General features: G+C 35.6%; 1 protein-coding gene and 1 long non-coding RNA gene across 5 annotated transcripts; one reads left to right on the top strand and one right to left on the bottom strand.

Annotated features, from left to right (window-relative positions):
- Positions 1-3943: 3943 nt before the first annotated feature.
- On the bottom strand, positions 3944-5083 carry LOC101671789. The gene is made up of 2 exons (XR_200633.3): positions 4912-5083; positions 3944-4804 (listed from the first exon to the last, which is right to left on the bottom strand). It is a non-coding gene; the product is annotated as an uncharacterized LOC101671789 (long non-coding RNA).
- A 103-nt stretch (positions 5084-5186) lies between these two features.
- OTUD6B (OTU deubiquitinase 6B) lies at positions 5187-22164 on the top strand. 4 transcript variants are annotated; one of them, XM_045063138.1, is made up of 7 exons: positions 5187-5459; positions 6183-6325; positions 8731-8811; positions 13400-13712; positions 15581-15642; positions 18806-18912; positions 19702-22164. In XM_045063138.1, exons 1-7 carry the CDS (start codon positions 5285-5287, stop codon positions 19784-19786), a joined length of 966 nt encoding a protein of 321 aa, XP_044919073.1. In that variant the 5' UTR covers positions 5187-5284; the 3' UTR covers positions 19787-22164. The 4 variants fall into 4 exon arrangements, with proteins under 4 accessions (XP_044919073.1, XP_004768652.1, XP_012920007.1 ...); XM_004768595.2 differs by having other exon boundaries at positions 6183-6334; XM_013064553.2 differs by lacking the exon at positions 8731-8811 and having other exon boundaries at positions 6183-6334.

Raw genomic sequence — 22164 nt, 5'->3', positions numbered from 1 at the left:
AATTTATTAGAAAACCCCCAAATCAATACTTATGGTGCTTTCATGGGTATGTCCATGTGCAGAGTAGCAGCACATTTGAGAACTTCTTACATGCATGGGCCCAGATGAAGTGAGACAAGGTGACAGTCTTCTGGTCTCGGCCCCCATGCTGCAAACAAGTGCCCTTTTCATGATATACTTTTCATATATTTATGCTTTTTGTTGGTGATTTTGCTTATTTAAATGGTCCAAGAATAGGGCTGGCTAGTGTACGTTCCTAAGTTCAAGGCTCTGATGTGCCTTACAGAGAAAGTACGTTAGGTAAGATTTGCTCAGGCCATGTATTACAGTACTGTTGGCTATGAGTTTAATGTTGGTGAATCAACAACAGATATTAAATAAAGTATCTTCAAACAAGGTTATGTATAGAGAAGTTGATGAAAATAATGTGACCAGAGGTTCACAGGAACCTAAACCTATCTTTCCTCCAGATGCTATGATACAGTATTCGCTAATTCAGTGCGACTTTCTAGGAATAACTGCTGGAAACAAAAATCGACTGTGTTGCAGTGAACTACGTATTAGAATATTTAGAACAATGGGTGTGCCATTGTATTTTTAAAAGTTTGAAAATTACAAATTAAAAAAAAAAGTCTTTTGTACAAAGACAAAAGTCCCATACTCCTTATTACCCATCACTAAGTATAGGACTGACTACAGTGTGTGTTGTTTGTTAAATTCAACTGGAACTATAAATCTCAATCTTCTATTTCACTGTAATACCTACCCATCAAACACAGGTGTCCCTTAAGCTTTAATCTCCTTTCCAGGGTGATTCCTCATGGCCTCAAATACTGTCTTCAAATCAGAAAACTGAAATCTAAATTTCCAATCTTGTTATCTCTTCTGGCTCTAGACCTGAATTTCCAAATACCTGACTAATCCACCAATTCCCATCACAAATCATGATCAGTATGTTACACACAAAACTCATTTTTCCCTCCATAAGCCATTGTTTTCTGGGTATGTACCTTAACTGAAGTAATAAGCATTCTTCCTTATCATATAAACTAGAAGTTTATCCTCACAACGATCTTCTAAGTAGGTGCTGTAGTGTGGACAAGGCAGGATTACATAGATGACAAAATTATACTCTTGAAATCAGATTTGGCTAATACTTACTATGCAGCCTTAAGCCAATTACTTTTTGAGCCTCACTTTCATGGTTGGTAGACACAGCGAAGGTCTTATTTTTCTACTTGAAAGTGTGTCCAGACTGGCAGGATCATTACATGGGAGCTTTTAAGAAATATAATCTCAGGGACGCCTGGGTGGCTCAGTGGGTTAAAGACTCTGCTTTCAGCTCAGGTCATGATCTTAAGGGTCCTGGGATCAGGCTGCATTAAGCTCTCTGCTCAGCTTCTCTGCTCCTCCCCCCCCCCTCCCCCGCCTGCCTCTCTGCCTACTTGTGACCTCTGTCAAATAATAAAATCTTAAAAAAAAAAATACAATCTCAGCTTTATCCCAAATATGTTGTTGTATTATCTGCATTTTAATACATCTTCAGGCAACTGGTTAGCATATTTTAGCCCACACTAATACAAGAATGTTATCATCTTCAGGAGAGTTCAACATTAGAGAATCCAAAAAAAGTCCTATCTGTAATTTACTAGAGCTGCTGTTTCAATTGCTGTAATCCTTCTATTTATCACTTGTCACCAATTCTATAGTTAAATAAAGGCCTTTTACAGCTTTTATAAATCTTTGATTTCATCCAAAAATCTTGAACTATCTGTACAACTTGAATTTAAATCCACCCCAAGGTTATTTTATTCACTAGAGAGACCTATTACTATTATTAGAGAGGCTCATTCCTTTACCATTTGCCATGCTATACTTCAACATTTCTAAATTTGGATTGTTCAACTTGAAATTTCCATGTCCCAACTTTATAAATTTTCAAGACAGGAGGAAAACAGAAGTACCTGTCTTACCCTGAAATATTTGGAAAAACCAAATTCAAGAACTTTTATATAGTAACACTGTTTTAGCAAAACTATTTCTAGATTCTAATGCTACTTAACCTTTATTAAGCATTCATAACGTACAATGCATTATGTTCAGTGAGAAAGTTTTATAGATGTTTAATGTATTTTATAATCTAATCCCATGCTGCTATTAACCTGAGATAATTTCTAATAAGCTCCTAGATAATGCTGATATTGCTTTTCTGAGGAGCAGAATTTCCGTATAAAAACCACACTGCCAGAAATACTACATGGAGGTCTAAGAAAGAGACAAAACATGTGTGTGTATATGGGGGTTGTAGTGGTGAGAAAAGACTTTGGCTTCTCCCTCTTCGAAAATGAGCTGTTTAGAACTTATGTGAAAACTCAGTTGGGAGAAATCTGTCACCAAGATGTTAACTGTGGCACTTGAAATAGTGCCTTATTTGGCACTATTATTAGAGTGCCACTTATATCGGAGAAAACCCACTACTTAGAAGGTAACAAAATTAATAAATTCCAATTAGTAAGTCTATCTTAGGGGCATATTCCATCCTTCACTTAAATGTTTTCACTCCATTTCTTGCCTTTTGTACATTCATTCCATAACATATAATGTATAATATCCTTATTGTACCATTTCCTAAATTATAAGTCTTTGTTACAATTTTCTTTAACCCAAGGTATTTAAATAAGAACATCCCAAAATTCCAAGAATGACTTTTCAGCTTTTAAACTTAGTTTCTAAGCTTTCTTGCAAAGTAGTCATTTGTGCAATGTGCTCTTGGATTGAAGTTTTCCCTGTATTCTAGTACAAGATCATTTAGAAATGTTTCAGGATAATTTGAAAAGAATGCAAAAGGAGCAAAATAATACATATTATACACACATACACACTCCTCCTAATTAGTGTATTCCATTTCATTTACTTTACTAAAGACTGGAAGTGTTGAAGTCAGTGTCCAATATATGTACTGCCATATGTAACTGAATTAAGAATTATTTTATTAAGTACTTGAAATACACTTATTTTAAAAACTATGTATACATCAGAAAAACAACTCACATCAAGACAGTGAACATTTTACAGATGAATGCCATATTATTTACCACATAAAGCTTCTTCAAAGTTGTATCCCACACTGTTTTATAGTTTGTTACAGCTTAAATTCTGATAAAAATGTTGTTCCCTAGTTCAATTTCTATGACTTAACAGTTTTTATTATCTTTAAACTCCTTTATCCTTTGTTTGATCCAAATGTGAAGATCCAGGTTCAGAGATTGATTTTTGAGCCAATTTGAATCTTTTTAACAGGGGTACTTAGTCCGTTTATGAGTGTGATAATTCACCTGTATCTCTGTTAATCTATTTTATGATAATTTTAATGTTTCCTTGCTTTGTTTTTTCACCACTTCTTTTCCAATTCATAAAATTGGTATATTCTAATTTTATCTGTAACACTTATCTCTTTGTCAAATTTACTTAGAATGAACTACTACATGAAACGGTTACTACTGGTTTTCCCCAGGCAAGATATACATAAAACAATGCTTTAATCTACCACTTCCCCAGTCAGGGATTTAGAATTTTTCTCTTTACACTGTCAATATGAACATTATAAACAAACTTGTTACTTTCCCCACTCTGTAATTAAAAATAAAGGACACAAAACTGTACCAACTTCCCATTTTATCAGATTAACACTTGGAATGCCTTTACTCTAGGTGTCCTTCCCCACCACAATGACAAAGCCCTTTAATTTTGTAGCTGTAGAGCATGCATACTTTTATCCACATTACATACTAAAAACAGTACTTAGTCTCTAAATTGAACATTTAGCACATCTCTTCAGTCTAAAACAAGACAAACTGAAATTATAGACCCAACTTAATTTATCTTTGCATTTAGTTTCATAACTCTACACATAACAATGTAATCTTAATGATATTTAACTAGCTTTAATGTTTACCCGACTTTTTTTTTTTGTTTTTTTTTTTTTTTCCATACAACTGCCTCACTACTCGTTTTTGCGGGCTGTAGTAACAGCATTTAACAAATAAAAAAAAAAAACCTCTTAACTCCTGTGTATCTGGGAACGTCCTCCAGTTGCCTTCATATATAAACCGTAACTTGGCAGGATATATAACTCTTGGCTCAAAATTATTTTCCCTTGAAACTAGAGATATTGCTCCCCTGCCTTTCGGCATTTAGAGCTGAAAGAGAAAAATCGGGTCAGTCTTTTATGCCTTATAGTTAACCTGCTTTCTTTGAATACTCGTAGAATTTTTCTTCTTTATCCTTCCAATTTAATAAAGTCAATGGGATATGAGTAGGTGTTGCTTTCTTTTTTTGTTTTACTGGTACTCTCTTAACCTTTTCTATTTGCAGATTTAGCTTTTTCTTCGAATTTGGAAAATTTTCTTCAATTAGTCCCTTATTGTTTCAGCTTCATTTGCTTTGTCTTCTGTTTCAGGTATTCCTATTATGTGTATCTGCTGAACCGATGCTGTAGATTTCGCTTCTAATCTCTTCTACTTTTCCTCTCCTCCTGCCTGCGGATTCTCTTGTTCTGCATTTACTTCGGTAATTCGATTTTGTGACTGGTCAGGCTCGCACATTTCCGTTATCTCTTTCAACTCCCTGATACGTCTAAGGCGCTCTGACATTAGCTGCTTTATTACTGAACACAGATTTTTAAGCTCCTGTGTTACACGATACTCAAATCTTACTCTCTCTCCGGCTTCCACTGCTATATCCGTTTCAAGAGGCGGCATTTTCTCGATTATAAACGGTTTCTCCCGAACTCAGTTATTTCGACCTTTAAAACAATAAACAAAACTTAATTTCCTACTGTTTGAGTCAGCCCCAAAATTCCCATTGGTAATTATCAACAGTTTATTCAAAAGTTTTCTTCCTCTCGCTTACCTTTTGAACAACTCTCCTTCGCAACGGGACCAACAGTAAAGGCTAAAATAAGCGCTCCGAATCACCTCACAAAATAAAATGAACGTCCAAAATGGCTTCGGTCACGTCATCACTGCGCGCCTCACGTCAGAGCCAATAGCCAGATGCTTAGCGTTATTGCAGGGGGGACTATAGGGCGCTAGCCAATCGCGAGGCAGCAAACTCCATCGACCAGGCCACACCCCCAAGCGCCGTCGCTCTTCTCCCGCCTCATCGGAGCTGGGGGTCATTGAGAGTGCGCATGCGTTCATCCCATCTCCTGTCCCTTCGGTCCAATGACTCGGCTTAGATCCGGTACCGCCTCGAAGGCGGGCCTGGGTCCCAGGCACGACCAATGGCACCCCAGGTGAAGGTTGAGGGGTGGAAAGTACGGGGTAACCGGTGGTGCAGGTTTCTACCAGCGCATGTGCAAGGCTACCTGGTCGTCATGGAGTCAGTCTTAGCCGAGGAGCTTGATGAGGAGGAGCAGCTAATGAGAAGGCATCGCAAAGAGAAGAAGGAGTTGCAAGGTGACGAGGGAATGGGAACCTAGAAATCTCTCGGACCCAGGAAAGGGCGCGTGGTGGGTCGGTTCTGCGGAATCTCGAGAGGCTTCTGATCTGGATCCTCTTAGGCTTTCCCAAAGTAGCCAGTGGCCTCACCCCTTCTAATCCCCTGGCCCGATGGTCCCTTAATCCGCCGAATCTTCAGAAGCTTCCTTTTCTCAGGTCCACCGCGTCCTCTCTTCCCCACGCCACCGCCGGGTGCTGGAGTCTGAGAATTCGTGTTGGGCCCAGATTGTTCACCCCTCCCCTGTCTCCCTTTTCTGTTCCTAAGCAGCTACTGATACTGGGCGCTAATGGACGCGTTTTGAAATACCTCACTTCGATTTTGAGGACTCAAAAGGGATGCTTGAGAGATTTAAAACTAGAGTCTTTTTTTTTTTTTTTAAACTCCCTATCACACTAAACTAAACAGAGGTACGTTTTGTTAATGAGAATTTTTTTTTTTTTTTTGAGGTGCTCTCTCCCTCATCTGGGCTCTTCTCTGTAAATGTCTGATTGTTATGTAATTACTGTTCTTAGCTTACATTACTTGTGTACGCCCTAAATGTCTGATTGTTATGTAATTACTGTTCTTAGCTTACATTACTTGTGTACGCCCTTCTCCCCTTACCATCCCCTATTGTCCCTATTTCTCATTTCCTCTCAATCTCTGGGTTGTTGACTTAATGATTTTTGGTGGATTTTCAGCTAAAATTCAGGGTATGAAAAATGCTGTTCCCAAGAATGACAAAAGGAGGAGGAAGCAACTCACTGAAGATGTTGCTAAGTTGGAAGCAGAAATGGAACAGAAACATAAGGAGGAATTGGAGCAACTGAAGCTGAATTCTAAGGAAAGTAAAGTATGTAAAGTGATGTTTCTCTTTGCCTACAGCATCTGAAAGCTACTGTCCACCTCTAAGAAACTGTTCACTATATGAAATCATATAATTAGAGGGAAAGGAAGTTACAAAATCATGCTCATGCATTACTTTTCATTAATATTTCTGTGACAAGGTTTACTTGGTAATGTGTTTTTGTAAGGGAGGTCAGAAAAAAACGTACACTTCAACTATGTACTTGCCCCCCAAATGAACCGATGGAAAAGTGGACCAGAGGAATCTTCACCAAGTGAAAGTTGGAAGATCAGACTTCTAGCCCCAGAATTGCCATTAAATAGTATGGCTAACTTGGTTAAGTTACTTCCTAAGCATAAAATTCTCCACTTATAATATGATACAAATACTTTAGCTGTTTAGCACAAGATTCTGTAAGAATCAAGTGGGACAGCAAATATGAAATCATGTTCAGGTTATATGAAAATTTACTTTGTTTCTTGGGTAAAGTAGAGCATACTGTCTTTTTTTAACAAATACTTATTTTATCATTGTAGCTAATAGTGTGCCAAATGCTTTAAGACAGCATGTGCATTATTCTCATGTAATTTTTCTTAGTAACACACTATGAGGTATTACCCATGAAGTAAATGTAGATAATCTCATTTTTCAAGGCAGAAATAGACTCAGAGATTAAGAATTTCCTTCTGAATTCATAACAGCTATTAAATGCCAGAGCCAGAATTCAGAATCAGGACTGTCTTACTCCAGGATGTGAATCTGAATTCTGTTAAAACTTTGTGTGGTATGGTGGTTTATCACATGGGTTTGGATATTAGCGATCACAGAGTCCATAATCTTACTCCATTTTTGATAGAAAGTTCTTATGGCTGGATGACATTTTATCTACCATAAGTTAGTTTTACTTGGTTTATTCTTGGTCTACTGTTGATAGTGAAAACAACTTGTCTGTACTGATTTACAGTGGTCAGCGTATTAAACATGGTCTCATTTTCTTTAGCCTTATTAGCTAGTCATTAAGATCCTGACCTGTGCCTTAACATATTTTATTTCCAAGTAGCATGGTATGATTCTCCAGATATTTAATTGTGTTGTTGCAATCATGGTATTCCTAACTATCTCCCCATCTTTTCTGTTAGTGATAGAGTTTTATTTGCTTTCCAATTTTCAGTTTTGAGATTTCTGTCTCAATGAATTCTTCTCAAAGATTTCTTTGAATATATTCTTCAACTGTTAAAATACAAACTACCATTTTACTTTGGGCTCTTATCTTTTTCATTAACTTAAGCTTGTTTTCTTTCTGAACACTATCTGAATTCTCATGTCATTGCTTTCCAGATGCTTCTCTGTATCTTGCCTATTGTCAGTATGGCAGTTTGTAGATTTCAGCAGATTCCTATGAAAAAATACACGAATGCTAATTTTATTAAAGTTGATGTAACCACTCTTTGAAGTCTTAATCTGGTTTTCATATTTTGATAATTTGGGTATAGCCTTGGAGACTGCTATCTCTTTTTTTATTAGAGTCCTCTGTATGCTTTATGCATTTGTTATACCAAAAACTTAATTTAAGTTACATTTGCAGTAATAAAATACTAGTACTAACACTGATCATTAGTCTAGCATCTTTTTTCTTACTTCAGCAAACACATGATAGCCATTTGGTGATTAAGATTGGTTATGGTATCTGAACAATACATTAACTTTTCTACCTGTAGTTATCAGTTTGTAGACGGAAGAGGATAGAGAAAGCTCAACAGTGTTCATTAGGTTCTGGCTAATTGAGATGGAGAAAGGGTTATGAAGGCGGTAATGAACTGATCCGGTGCAGGACCTTATTTTGTTTTGTTTTGTTTTTTTAAGAGTTTATTTATTTATTTAAGAAAGAGAGAGAATACGAGCTGGACATCATGCACACAGATGGAGGGACAAGCAGACTTCCCACTGAGTGCGGAGCTGGACATTATGACCTGAGCTGAGATGAAGAGGCTGACACTTAACCAAAGTAGCCACTCAGGCACCTTAGCACAGGACCTTACATATCATAAGTACTGTCAGCCTTTAGAGAAGGAAAAGGTGAACTGCTCAAAGACTATAAGTTGGCACTTACAGGAAGTATTTAGATTAATGAAATAGGAATTTCAAGAAGGAAGGAAAGCTTGCAGGGATGAGCATTTGGAGAGCTTTAAGGGAACTTTGTGGGACTCTGACAAATTCTCCCTTAAAAATAGAAGAAGAAAACCATGTCATGTAATATTGTACCTAGTACTGTTATTCAAATTTGAATTGTTGTATTATACATATTGGTGATTTTCTTTCTTTGTGATTTTCAATTTAATAATCTAATACTTAAAGAAGAACTTTATTTTCCATTAACTTGGTAATGCTTTTGTTTCCTTCAGATAGATTCTGTTGCTGTTAACATTTCAAACTTGGTTCTTGAGAATCAGCCACCTCGGATATCAAAAGCACAAAAGAGACGGGTATGAAAGTCATGTCACCAAGTAATTAAGTTAGTGCTATATGCTTATTAGTATCTTAGGTATTGTATACAAAAGGAATAGAAAAAAAAAAGATGGAGTTTCTTGCCAAATACCTGAACTAACATTTGTTAAGTCCTTGGTATGTGCCAGATACAATGCTAGGCTTATAGATTATATGAAACCTCATTTAGTCCTAGTTATAATCTAGTAGAGTCTTACCCTTATTTTGAAGAGAAGAAAATAGGTCTAAACAGTATAAAATAACATGTACAATTTTCAGGTCTCAAAGAGTAGGGATAGAAAGAAAGTGTGCAAAAGATATTTTTACAAATATATTATCCCACATTTAATAATTCAGAATCGTATAATTATGGGCTAAGGTGATTCTGTTTTGGTTAAAAATTGTGGTGCTAAGTGGTGAAACAAGGATTTGAATCTAGAAATTAAGATAAACAGGTGTACAAAATTCTCAGAATTATGCAGGTATCTATGTAATGTTTAGTTGCAGTGAGAAGTCAGAGAAGGAAAAGTTCATTTGTGCCAATTACTAAAAAATGAGTTGGAATTTTAAGAAAGTACAGTTAATTAAATAGGATATTTGAGTCGGAGAAACAGCATGCATAAAAATAAATTTGGGCATGAAATTTTACATCATCAGAGAGCTATAAGAAAACTGATTTGTTGAAAGTAGTGAGTTCATGAAATCAAAATTATGGGAATGAAATTAGATAGGTTACAGCTGTTCACTTGGAAAAAGAAAAAAGGCTTTAAATCTAGTAGGTTTAATCTCAAATATTGTTTTACTAACATTTGATATTTTGCAGGATTTAAATGTTTATTTTTAGCTAACTTAGCATTTTTATAATTTAGTAGTACATAATTTTAATAGGGCATGGTATTTGGTGTCAGACATATGAAGGTTTTAATCCCATTTACTGTTGGGCTTTGGGTAAGATTCTTAACTTTTCTAAACCTCAGTTTCATATGTACAAAATGGGGTAAATAATACCTACCTTACAGAGTTACTGGAAATATTAAATAATATACCATTTCCAAAGCCCAAACACAAGACCTGGAGAACTAATGGGTCAGCAAATGATAGCATTGTTTAGTGTGTTCAGTACTGCATAGTGTGCCTCTTAGAAATTCAACCCAAGACTGTATCTTTTTTTTGTTGTTTGAAAGTTGATTAAGTTGCATTGTCAAACATTTCTCATACTTCTGTTAAGATTTTATTTTCTTGAGTCATGAAATTTAGATTTCATGGTATCTTGGAGGTTGTCTATTTTAACTCCCTCCTTATAATGTGTATTCTTTTTGTAAGAGCCTTAATTATCATGTAGTTTCTATAGCTCAAAAACAAAGGTCAGAATTTTTGCTTGGCAGGGGCATAACAAAATACATGTTGGTACTGCCTCTACTTAGTAATTGATACATCTTAGAGTAGCCTGTTTCATTCTGGAAAACCTAGGTCCCAACTGATTCCTGTCTTTATCAAATCTTACTCATCCCCAGCTGGACCCTCAGGCAACAAAACAAAAAATTAAACTCCCTTACTTTTCTCAAACATTTGTTACTTTTCTCCTAAAATTCTATGTAGCTGAAATGCATACCTTTTCAACTATACTCTCAAAAAACTTAGTATCTTTTATGGTCAGCTGCTTAAACACTTGGCAAGAAAACACCCTTGAAGTAATGCCTGAACTTTTTTATTGCTTTATTATATTAATAGTATTAATAGGATTCTGGAACTGAAAACACTTAAAAGTTTATATAGTATATAAGAAAATGAAACCTGAACTTTTTTTTTCTTTTTTTTTTTTTTGCCCAAAAAACCAAGGTATAAAAAGCCAATAAATTAATTGTGTTTGTCTTTGGGAGAGATATAGTTCTGTCTTAGAAAAACTTGATAAAACTTTATGAAGATTTATTATTGGAATATTGTAGAGCAAATCTCTTACTTTGAATCTAGAAAAACACAGGGAGTATTTTATTTAATTCATCAGGCTTCAATGGAAGAAGCTCTTTGGTATGCTGAAAAGAGCCCAGAGTAGAACTTAGAAGAATTGGGTTTCAGAAACAGGAAATTTGGGAGCTGGAATGAAATCTAGTTCAATTTATTTATTTCACAAATGAGAGAGCTGAGGCCCAGTTGTCTTAGTGGCAAACTGAAAGTTTGATACAAACCCAGGACTAGTACCCAGCTCTTACGATTTCTCTTCAGAGATTATTTTGCTGCATTACTATATTGACATGACTCTAGTTTTACTGACAATATATTTATGAGTTAATTGCTGTTTTCATTTCAAATATATGTTTTCATTAGACTTAATTGTTGCCATTCTGTCTCCAGCACTAAGGCTGTAGAAACTGCAGTGCTTAGTGCCATTGGGAAGCTGTCCATGGCTGGGAACAGAATCCAATGTATTTCCCCCCTTTTGCCTAGAAAGAAAACACAATTGCTATGTAACACTGAAGCAGAGCTTGAGGGCAAAAATGAAATGCTTGGATTAGTATTTTAGAGGCTTAAACGTTTTTTGCAGAAGTATACAATTCCACTCTTCTAGTAACTAGTATATAACATCATTAACTCCAGCTCCCATCTGCTCCAACTTTTATTCTGATTTAGGTGCCTGGATAGAAGGAGTGCTCTGTGTTGTCCTTGGTCCCACTCTGCTTCTAAACCAGCTGTATGGCCTTTGGAATTCTTTCTGCGTGCTGTTTCCTCAGAGGAAAATGAGGGGTTTTGGATTAGATGATATCCAAGGTGCTTATCCTCCCTCTCCCCTCTGAAAATGTTCTTTAGACTTTCATAAAGTAACAGTGCCATCTTGTGTTTTAAGATTTTTATGCTGCTGTGATGCATAGTTGTAGGTATGCAGTGAAATAAATTTGTTCGTGTTACTTCTGGCATGGTTGGATTTGGGTGGAACAAACTTAAATAGGTGTATGTTTTGTCAGGGAGGTAATAATATTTTGATTCAGGTAATTTATAAATCACTTTCGGTTCCATCATGGCACATAACAGGCAAGTAGTTCAAGTGTGTGACATTAAGTTTGAAATTTGCCTTTCCATTAATTTCTTCTGCCCCAAAGAGGAATGAGAGCTAGGGACATGAAAATCTTTACTTTTCCCTTCTTTTTCTTGGTTTACCAAATCCTTCACTGTAATTTGCTACCAATATCAAGATGTGGAATTTTACTTAACTATTTTTATTCTCTTAAATTGAAAAGGATTCATGAGTGCTCGCTTCGGCAGCACATATACTAAAATTGAAAAGCATTCATGACCTGTATATAAGTAAAACATATTCATGATCGAGAATTAGAAAGATGTAGAAAAGTGCACGTGTGCACATGCACAAAACAAAACTTACTTTGTAAACAAAACCAGACCCTTAAATACAGAGAACAAACTAGTGGTTGATAGAGGGGTGGTGGATGGGGGGGAATAGGTGAAGGGGGAAAACAACTTACTTTGTAATCCTATGATCCAGAGAAAAGCAGTCTATTTTGTGTATATCTCTCTAATTTTTAAACTATGAATGTACAGATTTAACACACATTAACTATATACATACCTTTTTTTGCCCTCAACCTCATTTTTTGACATGTTTCTATGAACTGTGTTCAGCTATGAAACATGTCGTACTTTCTGGATTTGTTCCTTGCTAGTATAGCTGTCCGGATTTTTTTTCTCTTTTCCCCTAGCCTTCTCATTCTACTTCCTAACCAACCTTCATGTTACAGATCTCATTGCTCTACTCCTACACCATCCTTGCATATGTTGCCATGGGAAGAGCTCTTCTGACATTTGAATAAGGAAAGCATGTTGCAGAATGTAATATGATATCATTTTTTGATCAAATTTTTTTTCTATATTTTTTTAATGAGTACATCTATATTTGTTAAAATGCTTAGGAAAAAAATTGACAAAGATACTCACCAGACCTCTAGAGCAAGCATTGAAATTGGCAGTGGTCCTTAGGGGAACTTCAGTCTATCTGTAGCATTTAATTTTTCATAAGAAGAATTTTTTTTATCTTTTATTTTAATTAAATGTGTATGTGTGTACACGTACACACAGGTTTTTTTCTTTAGGCTAGATAAATAGAATTCCTGTACTCTTCTAAAGGCTTTGGCAATTGATGCCTCACTGGTGATATAGCATGTTAATGCTCCAGTAGTTGAATGATAAGTTGAAAAGCTTGGATTAGCTTGGCATAAATATGATAATGATGTTGCTTTGAGGGCTAGGATAACTCAGTCTTATGGCAGTACTTTGAAATCAGTAGAGATTTTTAGAAACTTGTGTAGTTTTTAAATAGACTTCAAAGAAAAATTTGAAGGCTTTTTTTGTTCTAGTACAGAGCTTGGTGTTGGGTACATGCAGATGAGAAGTTGCCCTTAAAGGAGGTCGTAGTATAAAAAATTCCTTAAGTGATGAGATCATCAGTATGATAATGCTTGTGGGAGAAGGGAGGAAAACGGCAGAAAGTTTTGAGAGTCTTACATTTCTATCCCCTTAATAAATGTGAAATAGTCCTAATTATTGTAAATTAACTTTCCTGTATTCTCCTCCTCCCAGGACAAAAAAGCTGCGTTGGAAAAGGAACGGGAAGAAAGGATAGCTGAAGCTGAAATTGAGAACTTATCTGGAGCTAGACACATGGAAAGTGAAAAACTTGCTCAAATATTGGCAGCTAGGCAGTTGGAAATCAAACAGATTCCATCTGATGGCCACTGTATGTATAGAGCCATTGAAGATCAGCTGAAAGAACAGAAATGCTCCTTGACTGTGGCTGCCTTGAGAAAACAAACTGCTGAATATATACAAGGCCACGTGGAAGACTTTCTGCCATTTTTAACAAATCCTAATACAGGAGATATGTATACTCCAGGTAATTTATTTTTCTTCACTATGTCTCCCTCCCTCCCCCACCATTATGTCTTCTTGCTGCTGTTAAATTGAAATGATTCCTGGGATTGAGAATAAGAAAAACCCGTGATAGTCCTTACAGAGGGGGAAAAAAAAATCTTAAAATTTAGGCTGAATTATTTTTTATAATTTTAATATATACTAGTACATTTTGCTTTATTAAGATCTTTTAAGCACTTAATTATTTGGGGGTTTAATATATTGTTTAATTTAAGATAGAAATGGGAATAGGATTCATTATCATTATCGAAAAAATTGTTTATGAGTTCACATGTCACAAATTTTGGGCATAGAGGTAAGCTTTGACTAGTCTTTGGAAGTATTGGGCCCAAAGACCATAAGCACAAAGATGGGGAAGGCTAAATCCTACTTTTATCCTGTACTTTGGGAGATTTAATTTTTTTTTTTTTTAAGATTTTATTTATTTATCAGAGAGAGGGAGAGAGCGAGCACAGGCAGACAGAATGGCAGGCAGAGGCAGAAGCAGGCTCCCTGCTGAGCAAGGAGCCTGATGTGGGACTCGATCCCAGGACGCTGGGATCATGACCTGAGCCGAAGGCAGCTGCTTAACCAACTGAGCCACCCAGGGGTCCCAAGATTTAATTTTCTTAATAAGCTGTAATATTTAGGCAAAATTTGACTTTGCCAAACCAAAAATGAATGGGTTGATAACCTGCCTTATTATTCTTTATAATACCTTTGATAATTAAGATAAAGTATTTATGGAGAGGTGTAAAAAAAGGCACAACTGGCAAAGGAGAGAGCAGGTGAAAATCTCAGAGTGTGGGGGGGACACGGAGATGGAACAGAGGGAAGTTAGTCCTTAAGCTTATAGGTGTGGTAGTATCCTCTGGGAGCAAGTTATATGGCCAGAATGGGTTGGAGAAGAGAAGGTTAAGGTTGGCTTTCCTTGAATGGAGTCCCCACCTCTGCGAGTTGCAGGACAGTGGAAAAGAGGTGGCAACTCAGCCTGCTGAATTTAAAAAAAGATAAAAGACTTAATTTCTTATTCATTCAACCAGATATTTATTGAGGGCGACTGTGTGCCAGGAACTATTCTAGGTACTGTTCTGAGCATTGGAGATACAGCAGTGAATGAGGCAAACCCACAGACCATCTTTTCTATAGATGCCCTTAATATTTTTCCCTTCCTCTAAATAGGGAGGATATTTCTTTCCCATTTTAACTTTCTGTATAAAAGTTTGTACGCTCAAGATGTGCCATTAAACTGTGAGTTTGCCAACTCTTATGACTGATCCAAGAAGCCCTTTCTTTGACTAGAACTGATACTGAAGCAAATAAAGTAAATGCCTTCAAAATAAACAGTGAAGGCACTCTGGTACGGTGCTATTGCTGGGAAAGGAATTTCTGGTCATTTCTACGTTTATCCTAATTCTCTTCTCACATTTCTTATGGGGTCTCACAGTTGACCTGATTTTATAAAGACTGCACTGTTTTAGTTGTTCAGTGTATTTTTTCAGTTGTAGGTCTGGGCTTTAAAATACATGTCAAGATGGTGAATATGGTGACAGTTTGGGGGGTTGCTTGGGTAAACAGAGAATAGTCTTGCTGGGTGGTTAAGGTCCCTGGGCTTCAGTCTGAGAGAGAGAAGCAGAAATGAATAGCTTTGCTCTCAGATGGAGAGGTGGTAGAAAGTTGAAGCGAGTTAAGTGTGGATATGGGAAGTGGATTAAATTCTGGAGAGTGCAGGTAGAGGAAGGAACTCAAGTTCACAACTTGAGTAATGATCAGGAATTGTGGGAGGTATTAAAGGGATCTTGTAACATGAGTTATGAAAATTAAGTGTTATCGTCCCATTTATCTCTACAGAAGAGTTTAGCAAGTACTGTGAGGATATTGTCAACACAGCTGCATGGGGAGGTCAGCTTGAGGTAAGTTTGTAAACACTTACAGTATTTGTGGATTGTGAAATTTAATTTCTGAATCCCATATGTCCTATTCAGACATCTTTTCCAGATGATCCCAGTTACTGAGTATCCCTTTTCTTTATGTATTTGCTATTTCTCTGCTGATGAAGGATTGAAATAGGGAGTTAACATTCTTAGACCTTTGATTTAATTAGGTATCTTTGGGAAGTAAAGCACTATTTTATTTTAAATAGCCCAGTGTGTAATCTGTGGGTTGGTGAGGCTAATCTTGTACCTGTTGGCTTCCATTTGTGATGCTGCTCCTGGCAATATATTTGATTTTCTGGACTTCAGAAAGTGAGGATTTTATTCAAGTACAGTAAAATTTTACCCTAAGTGACTCAGGTGATGAATCGCTATTATAGTGACTTATCCATTACATTAGAAATAGAAAATAGTATTTTTATGTGAAATTACAGGCCAGATTCTATCACAGTACATTACAATTGGAATTCCAGTTAATACTGACTGACTGACTCCAAAGCAGTATCTAATGCCTTAAAATTCACGTGTAGGAAAACAGTATGTTCAGTCACATATAGGGAGTTAATCAGGATTGTCTTTAAAGCTTTAATTACTTTATTGTTAATTATGTTTCATTAAAAAAAAAAGTAAACAGAACACTTCTTTGGTCCAAGTGGTAATGAGGCAGTCTGGGGTATTCAAATGTCAGGGGATGAGAGAGAAAGTCCTGGGTTTGGGTCCTGGCTTTTCCTCTCCTTCTTCAGTTTTGTGATTTTGGGGGGTCAGCCAACCCTCCTGAGCTCAAGTTTCCTAATTAAATGTGGGTAATAAGAGCCTTGTGTGACTTGGTAGGTCATTTGTGGACCTTAAATAAGTGTATGCATAGAACTTTGTAAGCTAAGGTGCCAGTTGGTTGAATCTAACAGTGTAATTAGTATTGGGTAGTGATGGTTACTCATCTTGAATAGTTTGTGGCTCAAAGTATTTCACTTCAAGAACTTTATTTTTGGAAGAAATGGCATGAATGCTTCTTCAAAATCTTTTTCTCAGTGCTCTATTTGTTCCTGTTCTGAACCACCAGAGGGAACTATGTCCATTCATTTTGTATGCCTCTCCTGGGTCTCTGAAACTCAGGAAATTTTCATAGTAGCTTTGTGACTACATTAGGAGTAAAGATGCTTGCGCTTTCTTTTGAGAATCACAAATTAATAGGAGAACTAGAGACCCAAGCAATTCTTTTTAAGTTGAGAACAAAACTTTAGGGGCATTTAGGGGGCTCAGGTCATGATCTTAGGATCCTAGGATGGAGTCCCTTATCAGGCTCCCTGCTCAGTGGGGAGTCTGCCTGTCTCTCTGCCCCTTCACCTGCTTGTCCTCTCTCTCACTCTCTCAAATAAATAAATAAAATATTAAAAATAAATAATTTGAGGAAAAATAACCTTTAAAACATCTTTTGAAGGGCATTCATAAGTTTTTTGGTTTATGAATTAATTTGAAATAATTATGCTGTTTTCATAATGGAGTAAATTTAAATTATTAAAAAGAAATTCTTTACATGATTTCAAAAGACTTAGAAGGGGTGATTTCAAAAGATTTAGAAAGGTTATTTCCAGAACTTGTTTCACACCCTCCATTCTGGTTGGCTTTTAAAAAATGTTATTTCAGGTATAAAAAAAACTGTCCTAAAGGAACATTTTATGAGATAGAGCATGGGATTAAGTTTACTGTTGTGCAGCATAGAATTTTCTCCACATTCTTGAACTAATTTCTTACTTTTATTAAAACTTTCTAAAAGGGCCATGTTCCAGACAGAATGCTTATAATTAGGTAAATATATAGATGAGGGCACTATGAGTGAGGACTATAAAGTATTTAATTTATGAACTGGGGGGGGCGCCTGGGTGGTTCAGTGGGTTAAAGCCTCTGCCTTTGGCTCAGGTAATGATCTCAGGGTCCTGGGATCGAGTCCTGCATCGGGCTCTCTGCTCAGCAGGGGGCCTGCTTCCTCCTTGCTCTCTCTGCCTGCATCTCTGCCTACTTGTGATCTCTGTCAAATAAATAAATAAAAATCTTAAAAAAGAAATTATGAACTGGGGTTCCACAGGCACACTTAATCAGTTCAATGGCAGGTCATTTTATTTCCTTGTGCTGAACTACAGCAGGCATCTTAACCATTCTCTGCTTCAGATTCTAGCTCCTTAAAATGTGTAACAGTAGTACCTATTCCATGGGGTTATTGTGATGATTGAATGAGTTAATATACATAAAAGAGCTTTAGTGTCCTTGGACAGTAAGTCTAACCAATATTACTACCAATACTTATTATTAACTATTACTCATCTGACTTTAGGCTCTAATTTTTTTATTTTTAAGGATTTTATTTATTTATTTGACAGACAGAGATCACAAGTAGGCAGAGAGGCAGGCAGAGGCAGGGTCCCCACCGAGCAGAGAGCCCGATATAGGGCTCGATCCCAGGACCCTGGGATCATGACCTGAGCTGAAGGCAGAGGCTTTAACCCACTGAGCCACCCAGTCACCCCTAGGCTCTAATTTTATAATGTATGATACGAAATTAACATTGTGAATTAATCAGATGGAAAGCCCATGTAAGGACAGTATAGTTCATATACATAAATCAGTCTAGTTATGCTTTGAAAATTATGAAGCAGTGGTTATCAGCACTGGTACACTGGAATCATCTGAAAAGCTTTAAAAAAAAGTAGTAAACCTCCTGATCTTCTCTATTCTTCTCTTTTTTTCTCAACCCCTCCCAAACTGTAATTGATTTGGTCTGGTACCTGAGCAATAATAGTATTTTTAAAAACTGGCAATTTTCAAACAACATTCAAAAGTAGAGAGACTAGTATAATGAATCCAATCTACCCTGTTCTCACTTCATTAACTGTGGTACTGCCATTTCTAAAAAGCTGTCATGAAGCCAGGGCTTGAAACTTATGCATTTGATTTAATAAATATTATATTTGTTTTTCAACAAATATGTATTAAGTGTCCACTATGTGGCAGGCTTGTGGTGTACAGTGAGGAACAGAATAGATCCCTGTTGGATGATGGTTGCCCTATTTGTGCATACTCAGTATTTTATGATTTGAGTAAGATTGACCTTTTTATTTTCCTTACTAACACATTTTCTTTCCTATAGCTAAGAGCTTTGTCTCACATTTTGCAAACACCAATAGAGATAATACAGGCAGATTCTCCTCCTATTGTAGTTGGTGAAGAATATCCAAAAAACCCATTAATACTTGTGTAAGTACCTGGAAATTTTTACTTTACATTTTTCATAGTTAAGACAAAAAGAATTATTCAAATATTTTGGTTGTGTATGATGATTAATCAGAAAAAAGTATCTTTAGCTGCATTAATCATGCTTATCTTATGTTAAAGGCAATAATAGAATTAGAAAGCATTTTCAATATGTGATTTAGGTAATTGTTTAAAAAACCCCTAGTGGTTTATTCTTGTGTATGAGTTAACAATAAAATCATTTCTAAAGGTTACAGATTTTAGCCTTAGTTTTCATATTGTCCTAGTTTCACATGAATAATGCTAAGTTTCAGCGTGTAAAAGCTGAAATATATTCATGTTGCCTAGTTATTTACTCTTCAGGAATTTTTTCTTTATATTGTAAAAGTATTTTACATGAATGAGAATTCTTCTCTGAAAGCATGGAGAGTTTGCCATTGGCTTTAGTACTAATTAGCCAAACCTACAAAGGCAGTCACTGATGGCTTAAATTTAGGTAAAAGTTTAAGCTATTGAGTATTCCGCACTTCAGTATTTCGCTTTACCCTCCCCACCCAGTGATTGTGTATTCCCTGACTTAAACTCAGTTACAGAGTTATTGAACCAGGTTTTATTGACTGCTGATGCTTTTCAAATGGTGTTGAACTTTTAAGTAATATGTCAATGAAGTCTTTGAGTGATACCCCTGTGGAGTGATTCATTCAGACTGTTTCGTTTTATATACATAATAAACATTTATATACAATGAATTACTTTCATCTAAACTACTCATTTCTCCTTTTCTCATTTCAGATATATGAGACATGCATACGGCTTAGGAGAACATTACAATTCTGTTACACAGTTGGTGAACACAGCTACTGAAAATTGCAGCTAGTTTACAGAATGTTGCACAATTATGTTTTAGTACAGTGTGCAGATCTGACTATTCTTACAAGTGCTGGATTGTTCTAACATTACTGAAAAACATGACTACCTTAAATCAGTTTTATGGCAAAGCTACTAAGAGATTTTTTTTAAAAAAATGTGTCAGAGATAAACTTTAACCAGTGTTCGCTTAGTGGTATTTTAAAAACACTTGTGAGTCCAGTGTGGAGAATGTCACTTACAGACCTGATATTTGCTGATATTTTTATTAATATTAGGTCCTGAACATTCTGTTCTGCACTGAAAGTAAATTAAACATTTTGTTCTTATTAGTAAAAGCTTTCAGTAGCCATTTTAATATTACTTTTCTTGAAGAAATTAAATGACTTGGTCTTTTTGTCATCTCTATATGGTAATGGTGATAGCAGATTTAATTAGTGCTTACAAATGAATCTGATTTCAGTAACTTGGTACTGATGGGATTCATACTATGAAACTTTTTTTATATAGCTGTCAAAGTGAAGCTAAAAAGTTTGCTTTAATAACTTAAAAATTTTTTAAATATTTATTCACATGGAAATCAGGTTTAAAAAATGAGAAATTCAAAGGCAAATAGGTGTCCCCTACAGATCAGACTTCTAAAGGATTACACTTTAGCCTTTATTTGTGTGCAAATAAAGACCTATCAGATTACTGTCTCTAATTTATTTGTTACTCCTTGCTGTTTCTTAAACTTCCTAATGGAATTACTACCACTGTTGTTTTTTTTTTTTTTTTACAGTTTTTTTAGTGTCTCCTTTTTACATTTTATTTTTATTTTTTATTTTTGAAGTAATCTCTTTGCCCAGCATGGGGCTTGAACACATGATCCTGCGATAAAGAGTCGCATGCCCTACTGCCTGAGCCAGCCAGGAGCTCCAATACCATCATTCGTGATTAGCTTTATAACTACAAAGTTTTATATTCTTTGTTATGTTTTCCTCATCCTCACTTAGCTGCATATGTTTTCTTTGCAGCCTTTTCCATAAGAAACAGTTTGTGGCCTCTCTTATTCTTTAGCTTGAACAAACGAAAGAAGTAGCAATGTAAAAGGGTCCAAGGCCAACCTGACTTCAAATTCTTCCTCATTTCCAGTTTGTTTTACAGAACCTTTCTTTTTGTTTCATTCTTTAGGACTAGAAGAAAGCCTTTGTTACTTGTTATTTTAGTTAGCCCTTTTAATGATATCTGTCCTTTAATTCAGATACTTGAGAATGTTTGTGTTACATGTAGGGATAAAGTTGAAAGCCACTGTTTGGGAGCTATGACTGTGTGTAGTGAAGTCAGTGTACAATACTTCATGATATGAATGATTTATCTGTATCTGATTTCAGGTTACCCTTAACACTGTTCTGCTAAGATGACAGTATCCATATAATAGAAACATGTCTCATTGATAATTTGTTATATAATTAAGTATTATGAAAATGAGTCCTTTTGGGTTTGATCTAGTTTTCCCAAATTAGGAATGAGTAGTAAGATTTAGCATCAAGTTCATAATATTTGAATTTTTCCTCCATGAGTGCCACTAATTTTTAAGTAGATACTGGGTTTTATAATATTAAAACCGGGTGTGAGCCTCGCATGTCCAGCTGGTGACCATGTGTGAAGCTGGTAGGGACTGTAGTCAGCTAGAGCAAATAAGTACTGCTTGAAGGTATTCCATTTCAACAGATGAAAAACCATTCTGTCTGCCAAACAAAATGTATTCTGAAGGCTGACTGTTTTGGAGTTCTTGATCTGAAATTTATAAAATTATTTAATTATACTTGCCTTTATTATGAAGTAATCTGTTACTTTAAAATCAAAAGATAAGCATTGAGAAGTAATAAGACAAGTATCATGAAACCTAGTTGTTACAAATGCCATCTATATTTAAAATAACTTATTGGTAGCTATTTTTTCCTAATAAGATGAGTGGAATTCTCTTGATTATAGTTTTATTTTTATTTTTTATTTTTAAATGGCCAGTATGGTTATGGGTAAGATTTGTGTGGTCAGCTTCTGTTCTTTCTAAAACTTCAGATAAAAATCATTTTAGCTGTAACCAAAAATTGAAGTCTTTAAAAAATGGCAGATGTTAATTTAAAAACAGCATATACTAATTTAGTTTGCTGTGTGATTATGGTCTAATGGAAGTTTCATAAGCTTTCTTTTCTCCTAACTCAGAAAAGTATATATCAGAGTTTTTGAATATGTCTTTAGCCAAGCATTTTATCCACTTAACATATGTTTACAAGCTTATATAAAGCAAAAAAGAATGTATGTAACTATAGTGAGCAGTATAATTTTGCTCATATTATCTGATGTTTGCCAAAAGAAGAATAAAAGCTGTATGAATTAAATCAA

The sequence above is a fragment of the Mustela putorius genome, unplaced genomic scaffold, assembly GCF_011764305.1.
Source record: "Mustela putorius furo isolate JIRA1106 unplaced genomic scaffold, ASM1176430v1.1 tig00003846_pilon_pilon_pilon, whole genome shotgun sequence".
NCBI classification, from domain to species: Eukaryota; Metazoa; Chordata; class Mammalia; order Carnivora; family Mustelidae; genus Mustela; species Mustela putorius.
This window is presented reverse-complemented; position numbering and strand designations above follow the sequence as displayed.

What these genes read in the sequence shown, in the direction of transcription:
- OTUD6B (XM_004768595.2), top strand. Translation starts at nt 5,285, where the DNA reads ATGGCACCCCAGGTGAAGGTTGAGGGGTGGAAAGTACGGGGTAACCGG. An exon ending in AGGAGATATGTATACTCCAG is followed by an intron (nt 13,713 to 15,580) that starts GTAATTTATTTT and finishes TTATCTCTACAG; the next exon opens with AAGAGTTTAGCAAGTACTGT. An exon ending in CATGGGGAGGTCAGCTTGAG is followed by an intron (nt 15,643 to 18,805) that starts GTAAGTTTGTAA and finishes TCTTTCCTATAG; the next exon opens with CTAAGAGCTTTGTCTCACAT.